Raw genomic sequence first — 14,525 nt, 5'->3', positions numbered from 1 at the left:
GAACAACCTCCATTTCCGAGGTGTTCGTAAATCTGAAGTTCAACTGTATTAACATTTATGACCAGCCAAAGCCCTTGACTATCCATTATCATGGCAATGGCTGTTGATAATGTAACAACTTTATTTGGCCCTGAAAAGTTGCTTGCTTCAGGTGAGTGGATGAGAAGAATTTTACAAGACTGATTAGCCAGGGAGTTTTTACGCCTGATCAGCTGACAGCCCTATTCCTCACCCTATGCAGGTGAGCTCTCTCTTCAGTATAGCAGACAGAACTTTTTTTTCTGCCTTATGGCTGCTCTGTACCCAAGTGAATGGGGAGGGCAGGGTTGGAGGTCAATTAGCTCACTCCTGACCACCCTTATCTCCGCCCATAACCCGGTTTCCTTTCTCCCTTGCAAATAAGGGTGTAGGATTGTCACCCACAGGAAATGGGGACTGAATGAGGCTAGGTCCACATACAGATTTTGTACCAGTATAACTGGCAGGTAGGGATGTGATCTTTTAGCAATATAGTCGTACCAGTACAGTCCCTAATATGGATGCAGTTATACTGGTATAAAGGTGCCTTATGCTGGCATAGCCTATTCCCTAGTATAGTTAAAGCGGGACAACTTTCTAGTTATAGACAAGTCCCTAAGAAAGCTTTGGATAGGCTGGTTCACATTTACAATGGCTTTCTAACTACCAGGGTGACCACAGGCTCCATGAGCCCCCATCTGCACCAGAGCAGTACAGGATTGGGACCAGGAAATACAATCCTGGCACAAAAGATACAATCTTTTCTTCTTAAAGTATTAAGAATGCCAATAAAAGTAATTTAGGTACAATTAGCAAAGAGTCCTGTGGCACCTTCTAGACTAACAGACATATTGGAGCATGAGCTTTCGTGGGTGAATACCATGCATCCGATGAAGTGGGTATTCACCCACGAAAGCTCATGCTCCAATATGTCTGTTAGTCCATAAGGTGCCACAGGACTCTTTGCTGCTTTTACAGATCCAGACTAACACAGCTACCCCTCTGATATTAGGTACAATTAACAAGGTCCAGGTGTAAGGGGAAGATGTTACATACACATACCCATACTCACACCAATTCTATTACACATCTAGATTCCAGAGGTCACATACTCCTCAATGAGTTTGATGGAGCTATAATAACTGACATCAGCTGAGGATCTGCCCCCAGGTATGTGGGGGTGGGGGGCATTTGCTGACAACTGACAACAGTTTTAAAGTAAATCAAACTTCTGGCCTACGCTATTTGACAGTGTCCTTTTGAGATTTATAGTCAATATACCCATAGCACGTCAAATCTCTTCCCTTCTGCAACTGGCAGCGCACAGATGGACTGCTGCACCCACTGGTTTCAGGGGGCCTCTGCACAGATGCAGGGGTGCTGTGGGAATTGCAGGATTGGGCCCCAAATTAAAAAAAAATGTTTTATGACAATTTCATACACCCCATTGTTTATGTATTAAATTTATTTGGACACAAAATAAGCCATTTAGTCATCCTTACCTAATGTCCATGCAAAGTAATATTTTGGCTTCGATGCTTGCATAACGATATACAGGTAGCCAAGTCTTGACAAGAAGGATGTGTTATTGATAAACTGGCTATCAACAATGTATGTAACAGGATAAGTCTTGGTAAGTGTCAAGAACAAAAGGAGAGATACAAATGTGATACACAGTTTGTATATCACAGCCCCCTGAAAAGCACAATGAATAATAAAACATTGATGTAATAATTTATCAGAATAGACTAAAAGCAAAATAATGCTTCCCACTTACAAAAATAAATTGACTAAAGACCCAACGAGACTGGTAACAGCTAATAATAGCTTCCTTTTCCTCATAATTAATTTGTAACAAGGACCAGCTGGTATAATGAATCAGTGAAAGCCATGCAAAGCTGGCTTTAACATATTTTACTAATTAATCTTACAAACAGAAATTAAAGAATTATTCAGAACCAAAATGGGTCATGTTCTTTCACCTAAGCACTGTACATGATCTGCTGGAAGTGCCCTGAGGAGGACAGAGAAGTAAGATGGGAAACAGAGTTTCCCTATCTGTGCAGTTAAGCACAGGAACTAATTATTGGATTCCTGCTGGAAGCACCAAATATTCTGATTTCCAGTACAATCAGATTGTTATATATCTAGGTTCTTCCCATCACTCCCATCAAGGTGTCTGAAAGTGCCTCTCAAAATGACTTAGACAGATAATGTCCTGCACCTAACCTAGCAAATATATATTTTAAAAATGTGTAGTTAGTGCCCTAGCACTCCAGAAATCAGAATTATAGGTGTAAGCTATGTGAATGCTTTGTAACTGGCTTTCACATATCCATCATGAGTAAACAGATTCACTCATACATTCATATTGCAAATACGTGAATCAGTAAGAGTAGACACCTAATATCAGGAGAATAAAAAACAATATACCATTATTATTTAAACACTGATGTAACTAACTCACTTTTAGCTCCTAAATACTTTTTTTTTAACATGCACTCCCTATACAGTAAAACTTTAATGCATGTCATTTTAAAGCTTAACTTTTTAAAGAAAAATACTAATTTTTCTATACTACATATATATAATTTATGCAAGTGACACAATGTGGGCCTGATTCTGACTTCACTTACACTGTCAGCAGATTTCACCAGTGAGAGATCAGGATGAGGCCCTGTATACGTACATATTCCACATTACAGAGAGAATATGCAGAACCAAATTCTGCTCTCAGTCAGTTACAAAGGTATAAATCCAGTCACTCCAATGTAACATCGGAATCTAGCCCATGCATTTTTCTGCAATACATGAATGCCACTTGTGGGAGTATCCAGTTGATATTTAATAATATAAAACAAAAATGATAAAGTTCTTGCAATGGATTTATCTTTTTCAGACTTAAAAGATGGCTTCAAAGATACTTTAAGACAGTCACCAGGTTTCCTTGAAATGCATCTGGGCAATTTACAGTAATTAATCAATTATGATTCCTGCTTCCAACATGTCCTTTACAGTACAATAGTTTTTTCAGCTTCTCTTTTGTAAAATGTTCTCTCTCTTGTGTCTAAGTCTGAATTACAATTCATAATACTCAGAATCTACAGTATGTTCCCACTGTGAACAGAGACTTACACATACGATGTTCACCAACCAATGAGCTGCTATGTGCTCTTCTGAACAAAGGGTTGATGCCAACCCTCATCCCCCTAGCTTTGTTATCAACACAAACAGCAGAAAACAGTTATATTTTCTGGCACAATTCCCCAAGCAGTTTTCCTTGTTTGGTTTTAAACTAGGTGCAGTTATAGGAGTCAGACATGCAAAGCAGTATTCTCGAGCCCTTTGCAATAAATACTTGGCTTTTCAAAACTTACAGTTGGAGAAGGATCAGGAAGTCTGTCATAACCCTTTTGCTTCCAGTTCACTTCTAAAAGTTTCATATGCACGTGCCTCCCTTCAATGAAGGCTATATAGTCCTTGTAATTGCTGCAAGGTCCAGCTATGACACTCATAAAATTGAGGAGATAGCTCAAATATTCCAGTAAGGAAGGTCTTATTCTGTCAAAACATCCCCACACAAAACAGAACAAGGTAAAATATAGCAAAAAGTTTCATGGGTACTTTTGATAAGCTTTTGAATTACACTGTGTAACATACTATTTTGCCAATTCCGTGAATTATTATTCAGAGTATATTTAAAACTTTACATACAATAGAACCTCAATTATGAGTACTCTACATTTTTAAAGCCAGCTGTATACTAAATGATACATGGAGACATAAAGCAACAGGTCACTGTAGAAATGTTATATAAACCTCCCTACAAACTTTCGTTTTTCAAGACATGACAATCATAGTTCCATCATCTAATAATTAGGTAAATTTTTCAATGGCTCACAGTTAAACCTTGAAAACTGAGGAACTAATTATTTTGCCCCAAGCAAAGTTTCAAATGTATTAAGCACAAGGATCAAAGTTAGTTACTGCTGTAACTTTCAGCCTGTTCAAAAAAGATTTTGCTTTCATTCCACAATTAGAGTGGAATTAAAATAAGATTTGGGGGGGGGGGGGGAAGCTTGTAATAGATAAGCAGCATCTGCTTTCTTCTGGTAAACAGTGAAATCTGTAGTATTAAAGTTTGTACTTGGAAGATGAAGAGATGGAGGAGAAACATGTATCAGTGTCCAGAAACTGCTGGTAGTAGGTTTAAAAAACAACAACAATCCAGCAGCATTTGAAGTGTCAGAAGCAAACTTCATACTTGCTGTTTTAACATGGATTAGTGCTTTGATGTTGCTATTGATTGGGGGGGGGCACATATTCTAATGTGAAAGATAGCAGACCACAATGAAAGGGTAGACGAAAGCCTGAAGATCCAAGCAGCACAACTTTATTAAAGGGCCTGGTTCAGCAGCAGTTGCCACACTTTAGGCACCCATTAAAGTTAATGGGATTTAACCATGTGCTTAAGTACTTTGCTGAATCAGGGTCTAAACCCGGCCTTGGAGAAATGAGGGCTCTCTTGGTATATAGTTCAGTCGGGGGGAAATGAAGAACTCATGCGTGGGTGGTTGGGACACGAACATCACAAAAAGAATTACCTTAATGAGTATTAAAGCATCCACCTTTGGGTGGATTGTAGGCAGTACCTACATTAACAATGATTTTGAAAATCTGACTCCTGGTAATGAGTCAGGGAGGAATTAAAAACCCCACAGACCACTATTACTTGGATGAGGTTAAAGACACACTGAGCGGGAGAAGTAAATTCTTACTTTACAGCAAGCCGATTTTGCTCAGCAGTGAGGTCCTCAGCTTGTCGGCCTATTCCTAGCAAGAATAAATAATAGGCATGACACAATAAAATCAAATTAGACTCTTCCAAAAATAACTGCAGAAATCTATTCGAAGATCAAAGGTTATATGCTGTAGGCAGTTATTGGAGATTGTAAATTCACAGGCCTTCCTGCATTTCACTGTTACCAACAGTAATAATTTGATTTAATTTTCCATCCTTTAAGTCAAACATGCTCATCCTCAGAAGACTGCATGAAGTACTGAGAGTGGGTACTTTAGGGTCGATTCCTCCCCCCTCTCCCTACAAGGCTCTCCTTCGGATCCATCTCCCTTCCTCATTCTCTCCTCTTCAACATGAGCTCTCCACAACCTCACCATCTCTGCACCTATTGAAACAGCTTCCCAAGTAGGCAGTGAGCTGCATAATGCTCATCCACCAGCATTCATCCCCTGTGGCTGCTATTATAGCTCTGTACCAGGAAATCCCTGTTCCCAGAAGATGCTGGTCCTCTTAGCCACAAGCCTCCTCCTTATTCCCATGTGAGGAAAGGGGCAATTCACAGCAAGAAGACTGGCCAAGGGAGAGGAACTGGCTGCTGGCATGGGAAAGAAGGGGTTGGTCAGGACTCGACTACAGTCAAGAGTTCCAACTGACTTTCCTTCTGCCCAGGGACTGACTCTAACCACTGAACTCCCAGGCTCAGACTATACCCGCCACTTGACTAGTGCGCTTAAACACTCTTTCTTATGTAAAAACCCGTATGACTAACGGAACATTAATTATGTTATTTTGAACACTCAAATGCAAAAGTTCAGGTTATCATATTAACATTAACTATGTAACACTGTACAGCCTGTATATTTCATAGCATGCATTTAACAACAAACACTGATATATTTAAGTGCACACCCATCATGGTTTCACTAGCATATTTAACCTCTTTTTTATCTTCTATTTTTGGAGAGGTTGGGGGCAGGGTTGGTTTCCTTTGGAAGGGAGTTGTATGTATTTTCTACAGATAAAGTCACAACTGCTTGAAAATGGAAACTGCATCAATTTTTATCCACTCCACTAGCATGAAAGTTTGTAAGGTAATAAGCACTTACCACTACAATTAATCTGTAGGACTTTTTAAAAGATTAATTTCAAATGCATCTGTCTCTGCTGTTACCATGTCTTCTCCCCTCATGTGTCTGCTTATTTACACCTGTTGGATATTACCTAAACCCTAGATTACTACTCTCTCTGAAGCAGAGACTGTCTCTGTGTTATTTGTTTGTACAGTGCTTAGCGCAATGGGGCTCAGGTCCCTGAGTGGAGTCCCCAGGTAGGGTTGCCAAGCGTCAGGTTTTCGACCGTAACACCCAGTCGAAAAGGGACCCTGGCAGCACCAGTCAGCACTGCTGACCGGGCCACTAAAAGTCCGGTCAGCAGCACAGCGAAGCTAAGGCAAGCTCCCTGCCTGTCCTGGCTCCGTGAGGCTCCCGGAAGCAGCCAGCATGTTCCTGAAGCCTCTAGGCGTAGGGCCGGCTAGGGAGGCTCCTCACGCCGTCCCCACCCCGAACTGCAGCCAATGGGAGCTGCAGCGGCAGGGCATGCGGGTGTGAGCAGCACGCAGAGCCTCTTGTCTGTGCCTCTGCCTAGGGGCCGCAGGGACATGCCAGCCGCTTCCGGGAGCCGCCTAAGATAAGCGTTGCCTGGTGCCCACACCCCTCACCCCGTCCTGCACCCCAACCCCCTGCCCCAGCCTCCTCCCGCACCCCAACCCCCTGCCCCAGCCTGGAGCCCCCTCCTGCACCCCAAACCCCTCATCCCTGGCCCCACCCCAGAGCCCACACCCCCAGCTGTAGCCCTCACCCCCACACACACACCAACCCCCTGCCCCAGCACAGAGCCCCCTACCACACTCCAAACCCCTTATTTCTGGCCCCAGCCCAGCGCCCACATCCCCCAGCTGGAGCCCTCACCCCCTCCCACACTCCAACCCCTTACCCCAGCCCAAGGCCTCCTCTCACACTCTGAACCCCTCAGCCCCACCCCCAGACCGGAGCCCCCTCCATCATACCACACCCCTCATCCCCAGCCCTACTCCAGAGCCCACATCCCCAGCCGGAGCCCTCACCCCCTTCTGCACCCTAACCCCTTGCCCCAGCCTAGTGAAAATGAGCAAGGGAGAGGGAGCGAGGGGGAATGGAATGGGTGGGGCCTTGGAGAAGGGGCGGGGCAGGGCCTCAGGGAAGGGTGGGGCAGGGCAAGGGTATTCGGTTTTCTGCAATCAGAAAGTTGGCAAGCCTATTCGCAGGTGCAACCGCTACAGAAATAAACACCACCACCACTAATTACAATTGCAATGTTTGAGCCTTTTATTGTCCTGGAGGCAGGCATCTTTCTGGAAAATGATGCCATTTGAGACACTAGCAGTGTCAAAGAGACTTGGGCCAGGTAGGCATGGGCCCAGTTCGGGTCAGGGTCAGACCTACAAATTAGGCTCGAGCAGACTTCTAGTCTATGCAGACAGTTAGTCTGGAGCAGGCTAGCACAGGGTATATTCACACCCCAGCTTGCCACAAATTGTTTGTTTGTCTAGACAAGTCCATACTGAACATATTAAGTCCTTGGGCCTGATTCTGATCTCACATCAGCGTGAATCAAGAGTAACTTGAGGGAAGTCTGTGGAGTTACATAGGTGTCAAACAAATATTAAAGGAGATCAGACTTAGGCCCATGGACTTCAAACCAGTATAATTTTCAATACCCCGGAGGTAATCTTCTCTGAGGTATAAAAGCATCTTTATTATAAAAAGAAGGTTTAGAATCAGGAAAAATACAGCAAAGTCTGTCTGTTTTTCACAAATCACTGCCCTTCCTTGCTTGGAGAAACACTGTGACCTAAATTCATCCCTGGGGTAACTCCACTAAGGACAATGGACTGGAATGGAAATGCTGCCTTTAGGATATCAGGGGGTTTGTTTGCTTACCATCGTGCACTTGGAATGCAAGAGTTGTGATCTTCTGTGTAATAATCATCAGTGGGCTATAACGTAAAGATATAGAAAGCGATGAATGCCTTTTCATAATACAGTGCAAATCCTTCCATCTTATTTTTATATGAATTATTGGATTGATTGATAATAATCTTACACTTATCTAATGTCTTTCATCTCAAAGGATCCCAATTCACTTAATTAGTCAATGAAATGCAACCACCTCTGGGATGAAAGGTATTGTTGTAACAGTTTAGAACAAAAAGTGGAAAATGCCATATAAACACCAAAACTGCATGAGGAATTTAAGTAGGCAGAACCTAATTATCCATGGTAGAAACTGGGCCAAAACAGCAAAGTTAACAACCCTACAGTAGAGTGCGGTGAAATCTTTAATTACCAAATGCAGTCGGAACCTCATTGTAGGTCTCATCCAAAAGATGGTACCTCAACCAGTACAGGGAACACTATGCTAAGGGTGTCATTCTGGAATAAATAATACCTCAGGATAAAATACCATCACCCTTGTTGCAGCTCATCTGGTTTTAATCTCTTTGGAGTGGGAACTGTGCCTAGCAAACATTTTTAGGCAGAATAAAACTACCACCTAGTTCTTATATGGAGCTTTTTATCAGTAATTCTTAAAGGGATTTATAAAGCAGGCAAGTATAATTATTACCATTATCCAAATGGGGAAACCAAGGCACGGAGGGGCTGCAACTTGCCCAGGGTCACCCAGTAGGCCAGTGGCAGAGCAGAGAATAGAACTGAGGTCTCCTGAGCCCCAGTCAATTGCTCTACGCACAAGGCAACATTGTATCAAAAAATCTCCCAATTCAAAATCAGACCTGATGGTTAAGATTAACTATTTGCCTTTTGGTAGCCTCAATATAAAAGTTTAAGTGATTTTTCTATATACTCAACGTGTTGAAAAAAGTGTTGAAGGTACAGTAGAATCCCGATTATCTGAACCACTCAAAAGACTATGTTCACATAACCAGGTTTCAACAGAGTCACATAAGCAGGGAGTCATGATGGCAGTTCAGTAGACTGAGAGGTTTAGATACTGTAGATTCAGCAAACTGGAATTCAATTGTATTTTAAACCCTAAATGTATATCAATATCACTGTAATAATTTTATACACAAAGAATATGCTTTATCCTCATCCTCCTCAGACATTGACATCCAAAGGGAATCCACAAGCAGGCACAGTTATCTGCAGTTAGTGGAAATCGTAGAATCATAGGACTGGAAGGGACCTCGAGAGGTCATCTAGTCCAGTCCCCTGCACTCATGGCAGGACTAAGTATTATCTAGACCATTCCTGGCAGGTGTTTGTCTAACCTGCTCTTAAAAATCTCCAACGATGGAGATTCCACAACCTCCCTGGGCAATTTATTCCAGTGCTTAACCAACCTGACAGTTAGGAAGATTTTCCTAATGTCCAACCTAAACCACCCTTGCTGCAATTTAAGTCCATTGCTTCTTGTCCTAGCCTCAGAGGTTAAGAAGAACAATTCTTCTCCCTCCTCCTTGTAACAACCTTTTATGTACTTGAAAACTATAATAATGTCCCCTCTCAGTCTTCTCTTTTCCAGACTAAACAAACCCAGTTTTTTCAATCTTCCCTCATGTTTTCTAGACCTTTAATCATTTTTGTCACTCTTCTCTGGACTTTCTCCAATTTGTCCACATCTTTCCTGAAATGTGGCACCCAGAACTGGACACAATACTCCAGTTGAGGCCTAATCAGCACAGAGTAGAGCAGAAGAATTACTTCTCGTGTCTTGTTTACAACACTCCTGCTTATACATCCCAGAATGATGTTTGCTTTTTTTGCAACAGCGTTACACTGCTGACTCATATTTAGCTCGTGGTCCACTTCCCCCAGATCCCTTTCCGCAGTCATTTCTCATTTTGTATTTGTGCAATTGACTGTTCCTTCCTAAGTGGAGTACTTTGCATTTGTCCTTATTGAATTTCATCCTATTTACTTCAGACCATTTCTCCAGTTTGTCCAGATCATTTTGAATTTTAATCCTATCCTCCAAAGCACTTGCAACCCCTCCCAGCTTGATATCGTCCACAAACTTTATGTGTACTCTCCATGCCATTATCTAAATAATTTTGATGAACATATTGAACAGAACCGGACCCAGAACTGATCACGGCAGTACCTCACTTGTTATGCCCTTCCAGCATGACTGTGAACCACTGATTGCTCTCTGGAAACCAGTGGTGCAAGTAAAATCCATGTCTTACCGGTACGGGGGGGAGCCCACCAGCTAAGGAGGGCATGTGACCTTCCCATGTGACCCCCCCATGTGACTCCTCACTGCTCTGCCCCCAGCCCAGGGCCCTCATGCTCTACCCATTCCCTCCGCACATCCATCCCATGTTACAAGGGGCGGGGGTGAAGGGGGCTCTGTCCTCCTGCTGCGCCAGAGACAGGGCTGGGGAGGGGATGGTACAGCTGCCAGAGGAGCCGCCAGCATTCTGCTTCTTTCCCCGCTACTGCCCCTTCCAGCGGGGAAAGGAGCAGAACTCCCAGCCTACTTGCATACCGGCCTACTTGCACTGCTGCTGGGAACGGTTTTCCAACCAGTTTTGCACCCACCTTATAGTAGCCCCATCTAGGTTGCATTTCCCTAGTTTGTTTATGAGAAGGTCATGCGAGACAGTATCAAAAGCCTTACTAAAGTCAAGATATACCACGTCTACCACTTCCCCCATCCACAAGTCTTGTTACCCTGTCAAAGAAAGCTATCAGGTTGGTTTGACATGATTTGTTCTTGACAAATCCATGCTGACTGTTACTTATCACCTTATTAACTTCTAGATGTTTGCAAACTGATTGATTAGTTATTTGCTCTATTATCTTACCAGATACAGAAGTTGAACTGAGTGGTCTGTAATTCCCTGGGTTGTCCTTATTTCCCTTTTTATAGATTGGCACTATATTTGCCCTTTTCCAGTCTTCTGGAATCTCTCCAGTCTTCCATGACTTCTCAAAGATAAATCGCTAATGGCTCAGATATCTCCTCAGTCAGCTCCTTGAGTATTCTAGAATGTATTTAATCAGGCACTGGTGACTTGAAGACATCTAATTTGTCTACATAATTTTTAACTTGTTCTATTTGTATTTTAGCCTCTGATCCTACCTCATTTTCACTGGCATTCACTATGTTAGATGTCCAATCACCACCAACCTTCTTGGTGAAAACCGAAACAAAGAAGTCATTAAGCACCTCTGCCATTTCCACATTTTCTGTTATTATTTTTCCCCCTTCACTAACTGTCCTACCCTGTCCTTGGTCTTCCTCTTGCTTCTAATGTATTGTAGAATGTTTTCATGTTACCTTTTATGTCTCTAGCTAGTTTGATCTCGTTTTGTGCCTTGGCCTTTCTAATTTTGTCCCTGCATACTTGTGTTATTTGTTTATATTCATCTTTTATAATTTGACCTAGTTTCCAGTTTTTGTAGTACTTTTTGTAGGACTCTTTTTTGATCTCCTGGTTAAGCCACAGTGGTCTCTTGCCATACTTCCTATCTTTCCTACACAGGGGGATAGTTTGCTCTTGTGCCCTTAATAATGTGTCTTTGAAAAACTGCCAACTGTCTTCAATTGTTTTTCTCCTTAGATTGCGTCCCATGGGATCTTACCTACCAACTCCCTGAGTTTGCTAAAGTCTGCCTTCCTGAAATCCATTGTCTTGATTTTGCTGTTCTCCCATCTACCATTCATGAACTCTATCATTTCATGATCACTTTCACCCAAGCTAAATTCCACTTTCAAATTCTCAACCAGTTCCTCCCTATTTGTCAAAATGAAATCTAGAACAGCTTCTCCCCTAGTAGCTTTCTCCACCTTCTGAAATAAAAAATTATCATACATTCCAAAACATTCCAAGAACTTCTTGGATAATCTGTGCCCTGCTGCGTTATTTTCCCAGCAGATCCCCTGAGTAGTTCCACTGAGTCCTGTGCTTTGGATGATTTTGTTAGTTGTTTAAAAAAATTCTCATCCACCTCTTCTTCCTGGTTAGGTGGTCTGTAGTAGACCCCTACCATGTCATCATCCTTGTCTTTTACCCCTTTTATCCTTACCCAGAGACTTTCAACAAGTCTGTCTCCTATTTCCATCTCAACCTCAGTGCAAGTCTATACATTTTTAATATATAAGGCAACACCTCCTCCCTTTTTTCCCTGCCTGTCCCTCCTGAGCAAGCTGTACCCTTCTATACCAATATTCCAGTCATGCCTATTATCCCACCATGTCACATTGGTTCAGCAACAATTTTTCCTTTTAAAAGCAAACTTTTGTCAGGCATGATTCTTGCTAATGACAAAACTGATTTATTTTATGCTAACGTTTAAGTAAGTAACTTTAAACCAGAGAATCAAAGCCAAACGGATGTCCCTTTAATTGCCTGCATTTAGGCACCTGCATTTGAAAATTGGGCCCCCTGCTGTAAGCCAGTGAGCACTGAAATGCAAACAATTCAGATGGACTGAAGGTCATGCACAAAACCAGCCTGTATTAGAACACTGCTATGATACCTGAACATAGAGAAAAAAGAAAGATTCTTTCTATCTATAGTAGGTATTTATAGAGTACTCATCGTAATATCTAGCCACCAAGTAAAATTCTTAAGTCTTGCATACAATTTAATCTGAAAAAAACAATGTTCTCTCCCTTCCATCCCAAATTTGAACTCTAAATAAGACATAAAGATTGACAGAAATGACACTCCTGATGCAGAAAAATACAACGTATCATACAAAGCCCGTTTTGAAAAACCAATAGGAGTCTTTATTTTCCTCCTGGGTTCAAGATGCTTAATATACAATGACAGCAAGAGAGGGAATTAAGGGTGCTAGAGAGGGAAAACAGTGGCATAGAATAACAGCTCAGCTAAAGCCTCCAATATTCAAGCAGACTCAAATTGTCTAGTCTATTCTATTCCACTATCCTCACGAAAGTGGAAAACTGTCTTGCACCATCCCCTAAGCAGAAATCTGCCTATATCGTGTCACAGCCAAGAAACGAATAAGTCATTGTGGGCTCTTATGTGATATCAGCCTTTCCCATACACACGTGAAAGCACATGTCCATACTTCTGTAGTGCCTGGTACTGTAATCTCGCCTCCAGCTGTACAAGTAGGATGAACAGGTCCGCTGTCCCCCTGCCCCTCCTACCTGGCCACCGACTTCATCTTGATGTCAGCTTAGGAAATTTACAGGACAGAGTAACTGAAAACTTTGCCTGTTTCACTTTGTGCCCTGAAATCCAAGTGCTTCACCTACATCATACGCTAAACCCTTCTGGCATCCAACCTTTGAATCCATATGGTGCTCACACATCCTGGTGATGGGTACCACATAGATTGCCATTCAGTTTACAGAATGAGAAGTCCTAATGAGATGCCTAACTTGGCACACGGCAGCACATTATGCAACTACTGTTCTATATGGGTCCACTATAGTACCTGGACAGACACTTCATACCTTCCTCTCACCTAAAATAGTTCCTGTTTTAAAGCTGAAATGCTGACTCAGGAGATGCTGATACACTGAGATTTCAAGCCTAGTAATAAAATAGACAGTACAGCAGAGATCAGCAATCTCTGCCTCTTTCACAGAGCTCTTTCAACGTGTCCTTGAAGATCAGCTTTGCAGGTAAATGCCAGAACATTGTGTTTAATATCTGCCAGCCTCCACTGTGTGTGATTAGTTGCCAGGTTAGAAGTCTGATTTGGATATTTAAAGTATTAAAAAGAAGCATTGCCAACTCTCAGGATTTTATTGCAGGTCTTAGGATATTTGATATGTTTTTAAAACCCCAGCTCCCTGAATCATGTGGTTATATGAGAACCTCAGCTTTTGTTGTTTGTTTGTTTTTTTAAATAAGTTCCTAGCCCTACTGATTGTAGAGAAAGGATTGAAAACATGAATCCTCCAAGCTCAAAAACAGAGCCAAAATAAACAGAACCCAAAGCTTATTTTTAAAATCCCATAATTACTAAGTCAGACTCAGGATTTTTGAACACTTAGGCCTGGCAATACTGAAGGAATAAATTGCTAATTTTTTTTTAACTTTCAGGTAACATCTAATTATAAATGGCACAAAAATGTTGAGTAAATTAGTATGTCAAACATGGTGCCCATGTCATGCAAGGTCAAATGTTTCTTACATAAATAATAAAAATGTGACTCAGTTTGAGAAGGCTGCAGAGGTGTGCACAAAAATAGACATTAATAAAATCTACTGTATACCCACAAGCGAAGATCAGAACCTATTATTTCGTTCAAAATGTTGACATAGTTTATTGAAAAGAGGCGAAGAAGTAGGTAGACTTTAAAAGAAAATCACAATATTCTATGAGAATAAAATCTACAGATGATACTTACATTTACAGAGGAAACCTAAAGGAAGACATTTGAAATACAGCCATTTATTCCCAAAACCCAGATCATTTGAACTCTGTCTAACCATGACTAAAAAGAGCTTCTCATGCTTTGCAGCTGAAAACTAAAGGATATTGTCCCACAATGCCTAATCTGTGAATATCATAGAAAATAAAACATATCAACACTATTGCTAAAACCAGACCAGAGAAACAGAAACTTAATTTCCCGATGCTATGATTTATTTCTAATATTTTTTATACTTTTTGTGAATTTATTTCCTTGGTCTGGAAATCAGTGTGGAAAACCT

General features: G+C 41.7%; 1 protein-coding gene across 3 annotated transcripts in view; it reads right to left on the bottom strand.

Annotated features, from left to right (window-relative positions):
• Positions 1 to 14,525, bottom strand: part of MBOAT1 (membrane bound O-acyltransferase domain containing 1) — an 82,347-nt gene that overhangs the window by 20,590 nt on the left and 47,232 nt on the right. For all 3 annotated transcript variants that reach the window (XM_045002801.1, XM_045002800.1, XM_045002802.1), the window contains 4 exons: positions 7,798 to 7,853; positions 4,797 to 4,851; positions 3,396 to 3,579; positions 1,521 to 1,713 (listed from right to left, as the gene is read on the bottom strand). In XM_045002801.1, coding sequence (XP_044858736.1) covers positions 1,521 to 1,713; positions 3,396 to 3,579; positions 4,797 to 4,851; positions 7,798 to 7,853 — 488 coding nt within the window. The remainder of the gene's footprint in view (positions 1 to 1,520; positions 1,714 to 3,395; positions 3,580 to 4,796; positions 4,852 to 7,797; positions 7,854 to 14,525) is intronic.

The sequence above is a fragment of the Mauremys mutica genome, chromosome 2 (genome assembly GCF_020497125.1).
Source record: "Mauremys mutica isolate MM-2020 ecotype Southern chromosome 2, ASM2049712v1, whole genome shotgun sequence".
Taxonomy (NCBI): domain Eukaryota; kingdom Metazoa; phylum Chordata; order Testudines; family Geoemydidae; genus Mauremys; species Mauremys mutica.
The sequence above is the reverse complement of the archived record's forward strand: the minus strand, read 5'-3'. Positions and strand labels throughout refer to the sequence as shown.